The sequence below is a fragment of the Molothrus aeneus genome, chromosome 1, assembly GCF_037042795.1.
Source record: "Molothrus aeneus isolate 106 chromosome 1, BPBGC_Maene_1.0, whole genome shotgun sequence".
Classification (NCBI taxonomy): Eukaryota; Metazoa; Chordata; class Aves; order Passeriformes; family Icteridae; genus Molothrus; species Molothrus aeneus.
In genome coordinates, this window is record NC_089646.1 from 66,257,401 (window position 1) to 66,277,498 (window position 20,098).

Below are 20,098 nucleotides of genomic sequence, written 5' to 3' on the forward strand. Positions count from 1 at the left end.
CTAAGCAGTTGGAGGCAAGGCAGAGAGATGGCATTGCCTTTCTATTATCTTTCCACCTATCACCCATGTTGTTAATGGCAGCAATTAATAGCCACAGGGGTTGCTATCATTTCCTCCACCTGGCAACAAAGTCACAGGCTGTTCCTCTGTCAGCAATTGCCAGAGGGAAGTGTTCTCTAGAAAAACCTCCACCTACTTTGAGATGTCTTCTTGCACACCTCCATACTACATATATTGGGAAGCAGTGTGAGTAGTCAGCTGCATGTTCAAGACAGCCTTAAAACCTGTTCCTGGAATTTGGCTATTTGTCTGCACGGGGGCTCCTCTACAGAACACCCCTTAACTGGAGATTAAATAGCAAGTGGAAAAGCCCAAGTCATTGTAAATTGTCTGCATCTGCCCCCAAAGGACCTAACTCACATATATGTTTGTGATTTTTCAATTTTTTTCTCCCATAATAGAATATGTTCTAGAAATAAGAGTTTGCAAACTCATTCTTGTTTGCAAGAAGTTTATTAAAATTTTTGGTATTTTTGTTCAGAGAGTTTTTCACTTTTTGAATTATGTTGGTGGGCTATTCTTGTGGCTCAAAGTGCAAAGCTCCTGCATCCGTTGTTTTTGGGGAAACTGGGGCAGAATATGAGACTTCTCTGTTGTTACCATCAACAGAGAAGGCTTTTGACAGAAATAAAAGCTCTGATCCTTAGTCCATTCCTCTTTTCATTAGGCTATTCCATATATTTCACTGTTCTATTCTCTATGATGGACAAAATTCCAGATTTTATCATCACTGGTAGCCTGTTGTTCAGGACTAGGCCACTGAATAACTCTGCTCTTCATCATCAGTGAAGTTCTGGTACTGTTGTTAAATGTTGTAATGACCCAGGGGAACTGCCTGACTATTTACTAAGATTAATCTCCTGATTTTTTCAGCCAACTAATTGGTTTCTATCCTATTTTCTCTTCTGGATTCTATGCTGACTTTTTGCTGATTGCTGCCATCACCTTCATTTCTTTCACATATTGCTTGTGAAATTAAGTTCATCTAGCAGCAGCCTTGTAGTTGCCAAACTGATTTTTTTTTTTTTTATTTCTTAAACAACTCGGTTTCCTTGTGGCTAAATCCAACCAACCTTCTGCCTTTCTCCCCCTCATCAAACATTGAACTGCAGAGATTTTCATGATGGCCATCCCAATGGAAGGTCTAATAGATAATTTTCCCTGGGAAAAACATTAGGGATTGCATCACCCAAATCTTCAAGAACCTGTGTCCACCAGTTCCTCAGTTGTCAGACGCTTGATCTCAAGGTGAGCCAATATCAGTTTTTCTCTTTTCTCAAGGGGGGTTTAGACACAAAATACTTTGTAGAGTGTCCTAAATTTCAGGCTGGCTTGGTAAAGTCTCTGCCCAGTAAAGAGCTTCCAGCAAGCTGTCATGACAGGAACACCAAACTTCCAGGAATTCTATCTTTGTCTGACAGCAGAAGACACGAGCAATTTCTCAACTTCAAATGGATGATGTATGTTACAAGCAATCTCTGAACACAGGACTACTGTATTTAGCATTTTGGTGTAGGCCTGTAAAGCAGATGTTATTGTATTTTAGCATTCAGTACATTTTTTCCTTATCTGCTTTTATCAGAAAAAGTCCAAATGCCTTATACCAGTTTGTGCTTTTAGTGTTCATCACAGCACGTCACAGATACACAGATTGGTCTAGCTAGTGCTGAGAAGAGCCCTGTGGGATGGCGCTGCTCACATTGCCACAAGATAGGTAAAATTTCTAGCCCAACCATATAGAGAGAATTTATGTCAGATCAAATTAGAATGTGATCTTTGGTGTCAACTGCACATGCAAGCTGCAGAATCCAGGAATAAGGCTTTTTGGGCATATTCCCACTGCATGGCCTGCCTTGTTGCTGGTGGCTGCATAGGCACCTTTGGAGACTGTGATACTCTGTAGCTTTTGCAAGGAAGATAAAGGAAAGGCTAATTGTGTTCTCCTGTATGCTGTGCACTTGTAAATGGTTTGAGGCAGTCTGACCCTAAATATTGATGATTCAGGTTAAAATTGTCTCCAGATGACAAGAAGTATTAATTTTTCCCTATTATCCCCAATACACAAATCTTTTTTCAAAACTAGATTATCTCCTAAAATAAAGAAGCTCTAATTAATTCTACCATTTTATCTGCAACAGGCACTGTTAACATCTCATATCATGCTCCAATAAATTTGCCCACAGAGATTAACAACATCTGAGGGAGGACAGAAAGGGAAAGAAAAAATGGAGGGAAAGAAAGCCTTTTCAATTGAAGACCAGGAACTATTCTTCTAGTCAGCTCAGGTACAGAATGGCTTTAGCATGGCTATACTGCTTCTGGGAGCAAATTAGTGTCTGCCTGGACACTAATTTGCTCCCAGAAGCAGTATAGCCATGCTGCATCACCTCCAAGCTGCAGAGCTAGGCTGGGTGTACCTAACACAGTGCTGCACATGTCCTACAGGGACAATCCCACTGTAAAGTAGAGCATCCTTGCTCCTTATCAAAAGCTAAAGTAGAGACAGGCCTGTGCTAAGGAACAGTTGCTGACAAAATTGTTCAAATGTGTAAGGACAACATAAGGCCTTCCTTGCTCAAGACTGTAACAAGATAAGACCTTGATGTAGGAATACACAGAGAAAAAAATCTTTGTGAAGGAGCCATGTAGGATATCAGATTGCTAAAAGTATCAGCAGCTGCACTGTGTATAGAGAGCTAGAGACTGACACTTTTTGAACAAGGTCTAATTTTATTCCAAAGAAGTGGTAGGAAGAGACATTGGAGAGACAGCAAACACAGATGAAAAAATAGGCATCTGCTGTAAATTTATGTTTGTGCTGCATGTGAAAGAAATGGGAGCTTGCAACACTGTTGATTTGTGCTGGACAAAGTGATTTGCATAAAGGATGGGACCAGAAATATGAATCAAAACCGTACACTTTTTTTCCTTAAACAATGGCAAAGTTTATATCTAATAATTCAAGTTCTATGTATGTGGTTCTATGCTTTCTGATTCCAACAGGGACTTTGAAATGGAAATGCCAACCTTGGTATGCAGGGCATGATGGATCACCATGTATGCATAGGAATAAAAGGGTTGTCATTGGAAGTAATTTTGCGTTGAATTACACAATGTGTAATCCAATTGAAATCAGCAGAATGGCACAAGGTGTAATGTAGTGTGCAAAACGTGATCCATTGCATGCAATTTTAACAGGGATACCGCAGCACTCATCTAAGTAATGTGCTAAAATTGAATTTGTGAAAGGTAGGGGAGAAGAATTGTGAAGAATGGATGCATTTTATAATTGGGAAAATACTTTTTCAGAATGTGATGGAATATATATTTTTAAGGCTAATTTATTACACTTGGAAGTTGTTTGCTTTGTAATGGTACTGTCAGATCCTCAAAATTTGGCAAGTTACCCCACTGGCATAGAGTGGGACCAGCCAAGCCTGTCAGCCTGGGAGAACTTAGTATCCATTTTCTCCATTAACGTGCATCACATTATCTAATACTGTTCCTAAAAGAATTCCATCATCATCATCAGTAAATCTTTTTCTCATGCCCTTGACCAACAGCGTTCCTCAGGAAAAGTAGCAGGTCTCACACTGGCATCCCTTGGCACAGTGACCTCTGTTGCCTGCAGGAAAATAAAAAAGGGAAAAAGAACTAATTTCCGTGCTGTATCTTTGCTTTAACAGCAGAGAAGGTGGTAAGTCTTGCAGGACTGGAGCTGGGGGTAAACAATTGTGGGTGTCATGAGTACGATGCGGTGCTTTTCAGGGGTCAGGGCAGGCACAGCACGATCTGCACAGCTCAGGCTCAGGAACAGCCCCTTTGCCAGTGTCCCATCAAAGCTGACAAGTGAGTTTATTCAAGGCTTGCCATATGAACATAAGACACAGTTATCTGATTTCCTCATTACTTATGCTGTCTGCTGAGGATAAGGAGAATGACATGCGATACCTTTAATTTTTTTTTTTAAATTGGGAAGTCACCTGGTGTTGGTAGTGTTTAATGAGCTGTGTCTTCAAGAGAAAATCTATTGTCCAGTCACTGGTGAAATGCTCTTCAGTATGAAGGTGCCATTAACATGCAATTTTTTATTGAATACTATTATTGAAAATTAGAAATTCTATGTAAAAATCCCTACCACTCTTCCATATATTTGATATTCTGGAATAAAGTTGTGCCCTCAGGAATCTTATTTTAGATCTACATAGAAAATATTTATTTATCTCTACATATAATATAGAAAATAATGTTAGATATGTATATCTCAAATGGACATGAGCTGAGGTAAATGTGACCAGTATCCTGGGTCAGTAATAATAATTAGAGCGCAAACTAAAACTATAGCTCCTGACTAATGTTAATTTTTTTTTTCTTGAAAAAAATGAGAATGGAAAGTAAACACTGCTTTATGGACTTCATATTAATTCACTGTGTTCTACAAGACTATTTTATTCTTAGCATCTTCATAACATTTTGATATGAGTAATTCTAGCAATACAAAATTTTGGAGTAAAATTTTAGATTTTTTTTCTTGTGAAAGTTTCATATTTTCCTACATTATTTTCCATTTTTAAGTTACTGCCTATATGAATAAGGACTTATAAATTCACTGGAAACTGATTCAGTTTTTCACTGTGCAGGAACTCCTACTATTTATGTGGTTTTCATTGATGATTTTTCTTTGGTTCTGCATTCTGTGAGATTCTTTTTAAGGTGAAAAGCTTCTTTCTCCTCTCTTATTCTTTAATCCTTTTGAATGACTTTTTAGAGTTCTTTATAGATTTTTTCAAAGTACAAAGTAGAATAAAAGGCTCAAATAAGCAACTCACATATATCAAACTTTATCAATGTAGGTACTGAATCATGAAAACAGGTGGGTGGGACTGCTAGTCATATAACCCATCATGACTTGGAGGAAGGGTAAGTGAAGTAGCTGGAAATGCTGGAAGTGGGACCCTTGCTTTACCTTCCTTCCAATCCCAAGTCTTGGTTCTTCCTGGCTAAGTTAAGGAGGTCACTTTTTTTTTTTGAGGACATTCAAGTCTGATGCTAGGACACTGCTTTGGCTCTCATAAAGAAGTGGGAAAATACATCATCACAGAGCCTTCAGTCTGGCCACCCAAAGGGCCTTGTCTGCTAAGCAAAATGAAGAGTATCCCCAGGGAGATAAATCCAGTTCTGTTGAATGGAGAATGTGAATATTTGCTATGATGTTCCCTAATAGGAAATGCAGCTGAAATCAATGCTTTAAGTCAGGTGTGGGAAGGTAGGACTACTCTTTTCCATTCCCAGCTGCACCACTATGTTTCAAAAGCACTTTGGGTCAAAATGCTGTCTCAGGCTGGAATTTCATCTTTCCACAATGACTCTGTCTTATTCTATCTGATGCAAAAGGCTTCTAGGAGTTGCCTTAGTAATGCCCAGTAATGTTCTCCCAAGTCATTGGTTGACACTTGTTGACCACGCTGCTGTTGGAAAAGGGACTTGTTACTTATCATGGCAAGTTTGTGCAGACCATACTGTCTGCATACTGCCTTCTAAAGAAAGATGGCTCATGCCAATTTTTTTTTCTTTTACCCTGAAAATCAAGCTTCATTCTTGTTTATTCAAGCTTTTAGTAGTCAGTCATATGGCTATTGATAGTTTCTTAGTTTTTACTTTGATCGGGAGGCACTTAACAAATCCAACAGAGTTTTGTCTATTCTTTCATTAAATTAAAAACCTAGGTCAGTAATACAACATAAATGGAATAATGGCTGTTATCCAAATTCCGTGCTACACCTTTCATGTGTAATTGATACGGACTACCTGATCTCTCTGTGGAGTAGAGGACAACATAGAAGAAATTCAGTTTAGTCATGCCTTTCCTGTGTGTATTCTCAGGACATAGATGGCATAATTGAGTACAGACATCTTAGTTTAAAAGCCATCTTTTAAGTTTTATCCAGTCCTAGTAATTCATGTACAGTCCCATGGGCTGTATCCAAGGATTATGCTAATTTTATTAGCAACTCCTCTTGCTTTAATTAAACTGTATAAATTCCCATCTGGTCACTGTTGTGCCAACACCCTTCTTCCCTTTTTTTATTTTAATGTATAGATAATTTGTGGGTTTGCATTTCAGTTCTGATTTCCTGGATTATCCATCGTATTTTCCACATGAAATAACACAATTTTGAGGGGGTGAACTGGACTTCAAATTGAGGTAATGGGTTTGAGGGAATCTCTGGTTCAAAGCAAAGACCGAAGTTTCTAAAGCTGGCCAGGTCTTTTTGGGAGCAGGTTATCAAAGTATCTTGCCCTGTTGAAAGCACCAACCTGTATGGTGCTGTTCAAAATACCTACAAGCAAGCTCTGTATTAACATTTACTGTGTTTATTCCACAAAGCAGAGCAATGTGAATTCCTTAGTGGACTGTTAATTTACATGTAATACACTTTCAAATATTTCCAAAAGCAAATGTGAAATGATTAGTAATCTGTTCATATGCTCACAAAATGTTATTAGCAAAATGCCTTGGGCAGTGTGTTATTTTGACTAAAATTGATAATTTTGTATTTTAAAACTAAAGCAACTCCCACTGCCTCTGAATAATTTTAGGGCCTGCCCAGAGCCCAGACTTCTGGTCACACCACTTCTCAAGGCATGTATTGAGCTGAGGGGGGAAAAAAACCCAAGAAACCCACAAACAGCAACATCCCCCATCCAGAGCAGTGACCTAAGATTTGATTGATTCAGCTCTTCTGAAAGCCTCAATTAAAGTTTTCTGTGGAGTCCTGCATTTTAAAATGGCTTGTTACCTATAAAATCACTGTGAGGAGGTGATTCTGTTGTTTACCACTTGTTCTGCTTATGTAAGTTTTAAAATATTTATGTTGCTCTGAAGAAATCAAGCCTGGTAGTTCTTTTTCCTTCTGCATAACTGTCTGTCACCAGCTGTGTGTGGTTCTGACAGAGCCAAGGCCCTGGACAAAATATGTCATACTCCTCAAAATGTTGAGGTTGTTCTTTTTTTTGAAGAGGACAAGAGAGCAAGCTATTTAATGGTATTTGTTAAGGTATCTCTTTTTTTTTTTGAATAATGGTTTCCATGCCTTGCAGATGCAAATATAACATGACACTTCCTTCTAAATACCAATTATTCTGTCCAGAAGAGTTGCCCAAAACTCTAGTCCTCAAAGTTTCACACCAGACTCACATGGGATAATTGTGATAGTAAGACTGTGCAAAAAGCCTATGCCATAGCCAAGTATTGTTTGCATGGGTACAAAACATGTTCCAGCAATTTACATTTACGGCTGTGAAGTAATTGAATAAAGAAATGCATCATCATTTTCTTTTTTAGCACATAGGTGAATTATTTTACCAACATGGGAAGGAGTGTTCATATAACATCATGGTGCTTTGTGCTAGAGAAAAACAATTACAGTGAATAAGGTAGAATGGCTCTGTTATTGCAGTACATAAGACTTTGATTACATACTGCCAAGATTCATACCAGCCTAGTAGTTGTTGACAGATAAAGTAACAAAAATGAAACTCATTTATTTTTTCTTTATTGAGACCTCAAGGTAAAGCAAATTTTCAGTTCTTGTACTTACTACATTGAAGGAACAGAGACTGACAGTCAAAATGTGCCAGTCCAGAAATATAAATTAAACCTAGTTTCATATCAAAGTTTCATTTAGTCTCTGAAAAGGAGCTGCTGCTTGGATTATTTTTGATCCTAAAACAAATACACTGTAGACAACCGTAGTGTATCTTGAATGAATTAACCCCCTCATACATTTAGCTTTTATGTATTTTCCAGGATATGCATCCATGTCTATTCAAGCAATTAAAACATTTGTTATGGACTTAATTATTTTACTTCTTTTCCCCCATTTAATAACAATTTACGGTGTTTGCAAACCCAGTGAACATGTGGATGTTTTTAACAGAGTGTAGCACTTTCGCTGAAGAAAATACATATTTTGAGGAAAAATTTTCTTCCCTTCCTGCTTGTGTAAGGAAAATTCTTCTGGCTTTTATCAGTTCTTCCAGGCAGCTAGATGCTGTATTATTTTATGATAATTCTAACAAATGACTTTTTAGTAAATTTGTTTATTTTCTGAAGAACAGATAAAAGTGGCTGTTAAAATAGCCAAGTACTAAAATGAGTGGGTTTATCCCATCAAAATCTTGGATTAGTTACCTAGTCCAACTGAACATAATTGCTGTTTAGATTAATGAGGCAGTATCCTGGTATCTCCTCCGTAATTAAACACTTCTCTGGTTCAATACAGTATTAAAGATGCACCAGACGTTGAAACCTCAGTGGTGAAATTTAAAACTGTTGAAATTGCAGAGGTCAGCTGTGAAATACAAATTCCTTTGCAGTATGGAAAATTCACTTGTACGGAGTGTTTCAAGAATAATTTGACTTATATTGGGGATGCTGCATTTGTAGAAGTGTTTCTTATCTTTCTGCCATCTAAATGTGAAAATTATTTTTCATTAGTTCCTGAGAAAAAGTATCTTAAAGTGCACTTGTTTCCACAATTACCTTTTCTGACCTTTCACAAGATGATTGCAGTACCAGTAGGCTTAGAGGACTTGTTAAAAAAATTAAGCTTGTAAAGTAGCAAAAAAATGCCCCTTTGCTTGCTGGTGTCGATTTCAAAATTAACATTTTAGTTCATGTGCTTCTAATAATCGCTGACCCTTACTTCATGTGCTTTCCACAGGAAATGAATACAGCAGAAATTACTTTGACCCATTGATGGGTGAGGAAATAAACCCAAGGCAGTGTGGGATGGAGGTCAGTGAGGAAGGTGAGGCTGAATTAAGTATGTAATTTTGGTGTCAGAATATTCTTTTCCATTCATGAAAATGAGATGTCAGAGATCACATATGCAGTTCTATTTAAATATTGAGGTTTACAATTTAAATTCTAAGCCTTAACTACTCTGAACACGATAGCCAGTGTACACAGACTTTGATCAAGGACAGTGAGTTAATGGGCAGGTAAAAATGAGGCTGTTTTGTATTCACTCTGCTACTGTAACAAAATGAAGCACGCTCCGTGACTGTTGTCTACACCATGTTCTTTTTAATTAATGAAGTTAGTCCAGAACTGTGCACTAAGCTATAGCTTTTTCACAATCCTGCTCCCAAAGTCCTCCTCGGAGAGCAATTTTATTACAGAGTTGAATGTGTGTTTGCCTAACAGAAGGAAACCCCAGAGTTAGTAAAAGTGCACGACGAGGCTTTTTTGGTTTTGTTTTTTGCCAGTTTAGGCGAGATATTTAGCTTTGCTCTCTGTGGGCGATAGCAACCGGTGGGAGGGTGTGACTCTGCAGAGCTGGAAGAACAGAAGTTATGCATAGGTATGAGAGAGATTAACCAGGAGGTATTGTCTAGCAGAGGAAATTCTCCTCTGCTGTCACGGCTTTTAGATAAAAAGGGTGGGAACGGGCCTGCCTGAATTTGCATGGACTTAAGTAAGAACATCATCATGGTAATGAAGTGCTTAGCTGTGCACTGAGTGCTTTGGCCCGGCTCCTGTTGTTAAGCACTAACAAGCCGAAAGCACGCAATAGCCAGCTCTCCTTGCTAGCCCTTGGCTTCTCTAGAGCCTCTGCTTATTTGTACTGCAGAGACCCTCTAGGTGCACAGCTGTAGTCAGGTCTAAAAAAAAGTTATCTGTTGTGTCTCAAAGTTGTTCACTTCTGAAAGTCATGAGAAACTCTGAGCACACATGGAGGTTTTAAATTTTTGAGACAAAAACTTGTGTGATTAAAAAAAACCAGTCTCTATTGCATATAACTGACTTGAATTTCAGTGTTCTGGTGAAAAAAGAAATCAAGGTTGATCAAGGTTGAATTATATCTAATCCAAATTATTTCCCCATTCATTGTGTAGGATAGCAGTGTAATACCTTGGAAGTCAACTTCTGGCTCAGAGTTTTTAAGGGAAAGACTTTTTTCCTGTTGGTCCTGCCTTGGTTCATCTTATGAAAAGGCTTTATGAGTCATGATCTGCTTCATAACCAGAGAATGAAAAGCAGATTAGATTTATGTATCTGTGCATGTATGCCTGAAATCATGTACGGACAGAGTGGTGACATAAGGGATATGCGGAAATACAGTTCTCATTGGGAGGAAATGTTCTCTTGACCGTGTTGAAGAGGCTGAGTGATAAACTTAATCATAAATACTGATTTTGTAATGTGTGGTGGGGGTTTATTTATTTTAGAATTTGGAACAGGCTCTTAGTCCACAGACTTCCAGGGTTTGGTGTGGAGGGATGGTTTTAGTCAATTGCATATCATGCTAAGCCTGAGGTCCATGTGTGAAGAGCTGTCTTTTGGTGGCCCTCCTTTGTCTCCCTGGCAAAAATGTTGCTCAAATGTTGGGATAACTCTTGCTTATTAAAAGTCAAATAGCAATAGTACCAGCCTCAGGTTGGCTGTGTGGACCTCTGTGGAGCAGTTATAATACTATATTTACCAATATCTCTGCCAAGAGCAAAACATTTACCTTGCAGATATTGAAAAGGTGCCTGGACATGGTCTTGGGCACCTTAGCTCTATTTAAGCAGGTGAAACTGGACTAGATGGACTCCAGAGGTACCTTCCTACCTTAAGCAGTCTGATTTGTCAATACTTACAAACCAGGCTCACTGCCTGGCTTCTTTTTGCTTGAAGAAGTGTTAAATTAGTGGAAGTATATTTGTATGTTGTGGATGGACTAAAAAAAGATGGTCAGAACTAAAGCTTGGTCCTGTATAGTCATCCCTTGATTGGAAACCATACTGGCCTACCTCTTCTTTCCAGGTTCTCATGAGCAAGAGTCAAAACCAGAAAAAACATGAAGAAATCAGGGCACACGTTGAAGTCAGACTTTTAGAACTTTAGGAAGCCAGGCTCAATGACCAAAGAGAATATCTGGTGAAAAGCAAACCTTCAGCCACTATTATTTAATGGGTTATTCTGTGAGAATTAAGGTATTGGCAATTATCTTTCCTGTATTTGATAAATTAGATTTGTTCTGGAAATTGGTATGAGTTCATAATGCCCTGAGAGCAAACAATGTCCCACTATGGATTTGCTTCCCCCCTTGACAAGGGAACATTTCAATATTGCAGGCTAAAAGAAATGTAAGAGATTCTATACTTTCAGAAGAGCTTGCAGAAGCCACTACCTTCCTTGAAAGATCAGTGTAATTGAAAAATTTGCCTCTGAAATTTCATGGGAAAAAAATTTATTCTTTGAGATTCTATTGAGCACTTAAAAAGATCCACCCAAGCTTGCATGTAGTTGTACTTCAATCTACTTTATGCATTTCTTTGGTCTTCTAACTACCTGTCTTCACTGACAACTTAGAGAAGTCAGGGTCTGGGAGATCTGGAGAGAAAATGGTCCCAGTTGCTCATTTCTCCCTTGAATGTAGAACCTTTAAGTAATTTTTTTTTCCAGGTCTCATGGAAAAGGGTAAGTGTGCATGTCCTTTGCTGCTTTTAAAAATCGGCAGATATTACTGAAAATTTAAATGACTAACCAGCCACAAATTCAAAATTCATAGAGTGTTGTAATGACTATGCATTCTAGATAATGTGTTAGTATTATGGACAGCAAGGCAAAATTTCAAATGAAGATCCAAAATCATGTTAGAATAAATTGAGTATTTTTTTTTCATTAAGAGTCAAATATAATTCATCTGGCAATCTGAATACAAACAGTAATTTCAGCTTCTCTATTAGCAGAATTTATAAACCAGTTTCAGTCCAGATCAACATATAATGTTGCCCACCATTTAAAAGTATATGACTATATTTTTTATTTTGAATTATCTTGTTTCAAACAAGTGACTGTAATTTTATTCTGAGCTATGAAACTAGTGCTGTAAAAACTAGTGTCAAAAACTAGTGTCTTCAAGTGTCAAAGGGCTTCCTAACTTTTGTATTTTTATATCTTTACTTTCAATTTAAAATAGTATTTCATGAAATACTACTGGAAGAAGCTATAGCTGTTTCACTGTTGTTTTTTAAAGATCCTGTGAAATTTGATGAGCAAATCCTTTACTCTAAACTGATGAAGCTTCTAGATGAAGAAAACAAGATGCTGGACTTCCAAGGTAAATAACAAAGTCAATTGCATAAAGAAAAATAAAACTCTTTTGAGTCTGCATGTGGGGAGGAGAGAGGGTAATCCATCCCCTTGAACTAAGAAGTCAAAGGGATGATGATTTTAATGCAATTCTGGAAGGTCTTTTTCTCCAAATGTTTTTGTTTTGTGTCATGTTTATGTGGTTTTAACTGTAACTTAAGTGGCGTGCTTTCTCTAGATTGCTTCACTGCATGTTGAATTCCACGCTTATGAAAGAAGGCTGGAAATACCATTGCTTATGTATTCAAATCTAGAAATGGAAATCCTTATTTAAGCTGATAAATGGGTAGGCAATTTGTCTGATGCACAGGTCATGTTACACTGTTTCAGGTTATCTATACAAGAATTTACACTAACAGACAAGTAAGAAAGTGTTTTCTGTAGCTTTCTTGGAAATACAAATTGATGCTCCATCTACAGTAAAAACAGTTAAGTATATGAGATTTCTTCACCTCAAGTGAACAGTCTTACTTTGATTTCACTAATTTTTAAGGCATTTAAGGCATTACTTAAAACCTGGTTGATTCATGAGACCTTTACCATCACAGCCTTTACGCAAGACCCATGTCTGCCGCTCTCCTCTGGTTCATCCCAGGAGAAGTGACGTTTGTACAAGCTCAGAGCTGTCCTTGTATTTTTTGCCTATCCACCCCCTCCTTCTTCAGCAGATGTCTTTTTTGCAAAATTATTTTGTGTCCTTTTGTGTCTGTATGAGGCTTCCTGTTGTATTTCAGCAATACACGGGCCTAGTCTGTCAGAGAGACAGAGCAGGTGGTTGCTTATGGCACTGGAGCTCCAGGAGCTGCAACTTGTTTTATGACTATTTAGTTTATAAGCAACTTTGTTCTGGAGGAAGCAAATGTTTTCATTTGCCTACGGTTGCAAAATCTCTTGAACTGGCACTGGTCATATCAGTAACATCTTTGAAACCCATTTTATCTCATTTAAATGCAAGAATAAAAAAGTGCAACCATCACAACTAAATTCACGCAGACAGTTTAAGCAAAAACCCTTAACTTATTAGCAAGATCTCAATTGTTCTATGTTAATGTCAATTCTGGGACAAGAAAATGCATCAGCATGTGTGTCTCACCCTCCATGTGCACATGAAAGCCCCCCGTGCAGGCATGAGGGCAGCAAATGGGGGACGCACTGCAGGCCACTGCTGTCATGTGTCTCAAGCTGTGCCTCGGTGCTTTTATTTCTTAAAAGTGCTATGATGGGTATCAGAGCTAGTCCTGTGGGTGAAGCTGCACACTGTTCTAGCTGAATTTATTACTTTTTCTTGCTTGGGTGAAGCAAATCTAGAAGAGAGATTTTTCCTGGGGACGTGAAGCTTGTGCAGTTTCCACCTCTGTGCATATATCAGGGTGTATTTATTTCTGCCTGTGTTTTTCCTTCCCAGTATTTGAACCAGTTGGTCACTTCCAACCCTTTTTTTTTTTAACAGGGAGCAAGTCTCACAGGTATGACTTCCCTACCAGTTTTATGGAAGTGGGCAGTTGAGCAGAGCAGACAAGCATTATTAATGTCTCCACTGAAGGAAAAGCTAATATAGAGTTTAACCCTTATTAGCATCAGAAAAACCGTAGAAAACTAGGATTCATTTGGTTCCACTCTTACAGAACTGCTTCGTTTCTTCATTTGGCCACTGAGCTGAAAAATCACATAGTCATACAGTCCTAATTAATAGATGATCCCCAAAGGAAAGGAAAGAACATGGCTCAGAATTTATATCATTGTATATTTAAAGCATTTTGTGTTTGAGTAACCTGTTGGTCACTCTTGTGGTATGTGTTATTTCATATTATAAGGCAATTTAAAAGGCAACATGGGTTGTTTGTTTTGAAAGATATCGACTACTTGTTTTTACTTTGCATTTTTGTCAATATACAGTTGTGATCCATGAACATTTTAAATGATGATACGTGAATGCCATAAAAAGTAATTTCTATTATATTGTTCTTTGGCAAGAATCAAAAAATTGAAGCGCCAAGTTTTGCAGAATTTTAGTTCTCTGAACCTGTTCCATGAGCCTTCAGCACTGAACTTTTTTAGATACAATTTGTGCATGGTTTTCTAGACCAAGTAGCCAAAATTATTTTTCCATAAGGAGTTTATTGCAGCTTTATGCATCAAACCCATCCTGAGGTGTAGTTTGCTGCTGAATATACCCTTTAAATTATCATCTCAGTATATAAACTGCTGCTGTCTGATGGAGAAATACAGATAGCATCAAGTAAATGAAGTCACAAGCAGTCAGGCTAATACTGGAGAGATTTTTAATTACAGTCCAGCATCTGCAAATACAGCCTGTGCTGAAGTGATTTAAGCTACAAGGAAAGCAAGACTCTCAGGGTTAGGTACATCCAAAGCAATGAAAACTTTTGATGCCCATGCTAACAACTTCAAGCAGCAAGTTTTTAATTTCTTTTTAACTCTGGCTTCTTTTGTAGAGCAAGGATTTGGTTGCTTTTTCTGTTGGTCAAGTGTTGTTCTGGGGCATGACCTCAATCCTCCAACCTGTGGATCAGTTCAAGCAAGAATCAACCTGATGCTTACCAAGTTTGAGAAGTTTCTTTGCAAAGACACTGTGGAAGGAGAAGATCAGCTGAACTAACCCTGTTCTCTCCTTGTTTCCAATGCAGGGAAATGAGCAACTGTGCTTAAATGAGCATATGTATCTTTTAATCAAATATTTTTCAAATTTAAATTGTAATTTATCGCTCTATTTTTCAGAGTTGCTTCCCTTGAAAAGGCTTTTGAAAATGCTCTCTTCTTTTGCTCTTTTTTGACAAAATTTATGCTAATGAGTCCAGTGTCTTCCACCAAAATTGATTCACTTGATGTGATTCCTCACAAAAGTAAGGAACACAAAAAAGAAAAAGTATATTTTGATGAATTGCTTCATGTTTATATTTCTGAACCAAATGGTTTTACTCCCTTTTTGACTATTGCTCTACCCTGAATCTACTGATTTCCCAGGATGTAAACTTGCAGTGCTCCTGTGAAAGCACTAAAGCAGTTGATTTATACCAGCTGAGCATATGGCCTGTTGTGTACAGCACAGCGTCAAGGGGAACAAGAGATGCTCCATCTTCTGCTTTTGGCAATGTTTCTTTTTCCTGTGCTTCCTGGGTTTTCTCTCTCCTAGCCAAACCCTTAATGTTACAGTAAATTTAAATGTAAATATTGTTTTGTTTTTGCAGTTAATAGTTGTAGGTCAAATCACTTTTCATTAGGTTTGTAAAGTGCTATATGAAGGGATGTGTACCCTAAGGTAATGGTTTGAGTTGTTTATATCTACTGTACATTTCCCCCAACATGATTTTGAATTGTATCCTGTTGTAATTAAATAGAAAACCCACCCTACTTCCTGTGTGTTGGTGGCACCGAGGTGATTTAAGTACTCAGGAGGCTTAACAATTAAAGTCATTAAACAATGAGCAGTGAGCAAAACTGGAAATGTTAATAGCCTTAGTTTTATCTTTCCTTTTCTGGTCTTCATTAGAGAATGAAAGACTTCAAAGGAGACTGAGGGAAAAAACCTCTCTTTTAACTGCTTTCATGTTGTAGGATGGACAAAGAGAAGCAAATAACTAGATATGGCAATTTCTTTAAGAGATAGGCACAGAGAGCTATAAAAGCTTACACACAGAAATATGAAGCAAGACAGATAGATGTGGGCAATCTGATATCTGTTATTTTTTAGTGATCCCAATGTGGAGATATGAGCAAAAATAGTTGCTATTACTTATGATCCAAACTATTAGTACTATAGCAGATATCAAGGAGAGATCTAAATTTTTTTTAACATAGCATGATCAATTAAATTGAAAAAAAGACAAGCTTTCTTTTTAAGGCTGGCTTTATGAATGAGATTTATTTTTATTTATGTGGTGCATGTACTCTTTTGTTCTGCATATGTCACTGCAGTGAAATCAGGGTAGTGGTGTGGGTGTGAGCAGAACTGGACCCAATTAATTAGGCGGGAGCTGCATGCATACACCTAAGAAAAGGAATCTAATAATTTGGAGTGAACTGAAAGGAACATGAAATGCTTGATGTAGTTTCACCTAAAACTCCCATTCAATTGCAATTATTACTCTTCCTCAGGAAGGAATGCCAAAGTTGTTCCAAATCCCAATCCCTCTAAGATTAACAGGTGAGCAAAGTGCCAGTGGAAATGTAGATCATGCCTTTTAAAAAGTACCTAAGGAACAAGTTGCACATACTAAATTTGTACCTGAATTCAGATGTTGCACTCGAGGACAGTTTTCCTGGTACTTGGCACCTGTCAGTTGTCTTACTGATGCTCTTTCATACTTAAAGTGTTGGTGGGCCAAACATGCTAACTGAGAGGGTAGTAACCAGTGAATGAGCTCCCATTTGCTGAGAGATAATCTGCCACTTTTGTTTCCAGCAGCCCGTGTCGTCAGTGAAGATTTTCTGGACGCTGTAACGCCTGTCAGCTCCAGTAAGGCATATGACCTTCACAGGGAGCTTGAAGATGAAGAGATTCCTTCATATATCGAACAGTTTGAGAGAGATGTTCAGAATGACATAATTCTGCTTGGCAGCTTTTCACTGGAACAGGTCAGAGTTAAGAACTATAAGACAATTTTATCACTTGCTTCATAACATGATGCTGGCTTGTTAACCTTGTACACCCCAATTCTATTTCTCTGCCTGGTGATACTTATATTGAAAGAGGAAAGGATAACCATTGTCATTGGCATGCTTTATGTGACTGGCACTTCGCTAAGCTAACAGCAGGACCTTTATCTTTGTCTCCATTTCAATGTGAATAAAAATAGATTGCCTTCATGGCTTCTTTCCTAAATAGAGGAGGATCTCTGACTGCTATGTAGTAATATTGCAATTGAGTTTCAATCAAGAGACTAAGTCTAGGACATCTCTCTCTGCCACATTTAACAGAGGCTTATTCATCAGTGAGCAAGTTCGGATTGGAGGCCAGGGAGGATTTATGTAGCAATGTTCATTGTACAGAGGATAAGATTATTTCCCCATTATATTCCCTGTTATGGTTTTCAGGGTGGCAAAGCTTTCTAAGGTTTTCTTTTTGTCATTCATGGCATGAAGAGACAGGTTCTGGTTCATGTTGACAAAGGCACAGTTTGCAGGGCTGAAATGATACTTCTGGGCACCTAATGACCATTTTTCCCTTTGAAAAATTTCATACTAAGACTAGAGGACGGGAAGAGAGATTAATTGATGAATCTATCATTTTTAATTAGCAACATGAGAACAGCGCACTGGCTCTGATGGGCTTAAAATAGGTTATCCAGTGACTGATGGTGATCTAAGCTTTCTTTTATTTTCAGGGGAAGTTTTTAGATTTTTTTTTTTTTCCACTGCAGGACTAAACCTTATCATTGCCTTCTGCATGATGATGAGGGACACAATTCTCTTCCTTACTGCTTTCCTCTAAATCCTGTAGCTATATTTCATTCCTTGTGACTTTTTTATAGCTGTATGCATCATGCATGGAAGGTGGTATGGGTAATACTGTTCAGAGAATGTGAAATGGAAGGGAACTGGGAGGGAAAAGGACTCAGATGGTACTAAGAACCTCATCTGCCTCAAGGGACTGATGGAGAATGAACCTGGGAATAGGTGAACAGAAAGTGCTGCACCTTTCCAGAAGACTATAATGTGTTGAGAATTTGCACTTTAACTATGTTTGGGGTATTCAGACGCCCCCAAAGCTTCATGGGACCTAATGGAACACAAGAGATGTGTCAAAACTTTGTTTACCCTCCCTCTAAACATGGTCACATGGCTGATCATCTTACTTGGAATCTTTTTGGAGGTGTTCAGCAGAGTTGAAACAATCTAGAACAATCTAGAAACAATCTATCTGGTCACCCCAAAACTATATTCTGCTTTTTAACTGTACTACATGTGTAAATTTACATACAATACAATACAATAGTGCTTTTCTTCCTTATATTAGCCCAAAAGAAAGGAAATCCTCATTTAGTGGTATTGATTGAGCTGGTCTACCATGAGTTTTTAGAGAGGGACTCATTCTTTACTTTGCAACAAAGAGGTCTTGAGTGCCTGTGTTTTATGTCCATTCCTCACACATCTCTAACTTCAATTTTTCATGCTGGGGAATTTAGTCCCACTGACACGGTATTAGCTGTCACACCTGCATTCTGCAATACAGAGAGTAAGAAGAGGATCCCTGTAAAATCTGTATTGTCTTCTCGACCAGTGATCTGTACATCCATCCCTTCCTTAAAAGACTACAGAAATGGTGTATTCAGTCCCTTTGAACAGAAAATAGAAGAGCTGACATTGGAAGTAGATGCTGCAAACATCATGGCATTGTATTGAGTTTACAAATTTTGGTATTGGTGGCGGTGGTTACAGGGGTGGATTCTATGAGAATCTGCCAGAAGCTTCCCCCATGTCTAGCAGCGCCATTCCCTGGTGGCTTCAAGATCAAACACTGGCCCAGGCTGAGCCAATTAGAAATGGTGGTAACACCTCTGTGATAGTGTATTTAAATAGAAAAAAAAAAAAAAAAAAAAGCAGGCAAGCTATTGCACAGTTGTACTTGTAGCCAGAGAAGAGCAGAGTGAGAATATGTGAGAGAGGCTGCCCTGCAGGCACCAGCCAAGGTCAGTGGAGAAGGGGGGTAGGAGGTGGTGGAACAGAGATTCCCCTGCAGCCCATGGTGCAGACCATGGTGAAGTGGCTGTGTCCCTGCAGACCGGGAGGACCATGAGGATGCAGAGATTCACCTGCAGGTGGATGCCTGAGAGGAGACTGAGATACTGTGGGAGGCCCATGCTGGGACATGGTCCTGGAGGGACCTGCAGACCCGTGGAGAGGAACCTGTGCTGGAGCAGGTGTCCTGGTAGGACTTGTGATTATGGGGGGGACTCACACTGGAGCAGCTTGTCCTTGAAGGACCACATTGTGTGAAAGAGTGACACTGGAGCAGTTTGTGGAGTACTGTTGCCATGGGATGGACTCATGCTGAAGAAGTTAATGGAGAACTGTCTTCCATGGGAGGGACCCCAAGCTGGAACAGGGGAAGGAGTCCTCTTCCAATGCAGTGGCAGGAACAACCTATTCTGCCTGATGGTCTGACAGGAGCCCCCATTCCCAGTCTCCCTGGGCTGGAGTAGGGGGGAGGTAGAGCTGGGAAGCAGGGAGGGCTGGAAGGAAAGGCGTTTTTAAGGCCTTTTTTTTTTTTTTCTCACAATCCTGCCCTGATTTTGTTAGTAATAAATTCAATTAACATTTCTAATTCTAGCCTGTTTTGCCAGTGAAGATTTTTAGCAAGCAATCTCTCCCAGCCCTTATCTCAACCCATGAACCCTTCGTTACATTTTCCCTCCCTTGTCCTTCTGCAAAGGGGAGTGACAGTGGGCTTTGGTGGGTACCTGGCATCCAGCCACGGTCAACCCACTACACTCATATTGCATTCCAAGACCTCTAGCAATAATGTGAGCATGCTAATTCTTGTTTAATTGATCTTCTTTATTCTTTAATGGGCCTCTTTACTCTTTGATCCACGGGTATACCCCTGCACCACTGCAGTGTTGATGCTTTTCCACAACAGCTACAGGTTCATTGTTAGACTGCGACCATGGCCCTCAGAATCTGTTGCTGCTGACTTTAGGATGCTTCCAGATTTTGTTGCTTGAACTTATGTTTATTGGTTTGTAAAAGTCTTTAATTTTGTGCATGGCATTTACTTCTTATTCAGTAGAAAAACCCTTCCCTTCTCTCTGCAGGTTTAGTGAGTAGCAGATGTACTTTAGCCAGCATAATATATGATTAGTTAATTTAATCTGCCATAATGACATAAAGTGAGCCTGAAACAAGCTTCTATCAATTTTGCCATTAGAG

The 20,098-nt window shown here is 38.7% G+C and overlaps 1 protein-coding gene across 1 annotated transcript in view; it reads left to right on the forward strand.

Moving 5' to 3' along the window:
* The window catches only part of LOC136571595 (orofacial cleft 1 candidate gene 1 protein homolog), a 59,722-nt gene that overhangs the window by 28,655 nt on the left and 10,969 nt on the right, over positions 1 to 20,098 (forward strand). The window contains exons 5-7 of the mRNA XM_066572144.1: positions 8,787 to 8,873; positions 12,093 to 12,176; positions 16,635 to 16,804. Of these exons, the coding sequence (XP_066428241.1) occupies positions 8,787 to 8,873; positions 12,093 to 12,176; positions 16,635 to 16,804 (341 nt within the window). The remainder of the gene's footprint in view (positions 1 to 8,786; positions 8,874 to 12,092; positions 12,177 to 16,634; positions 16,805 to 20,098) is intronic.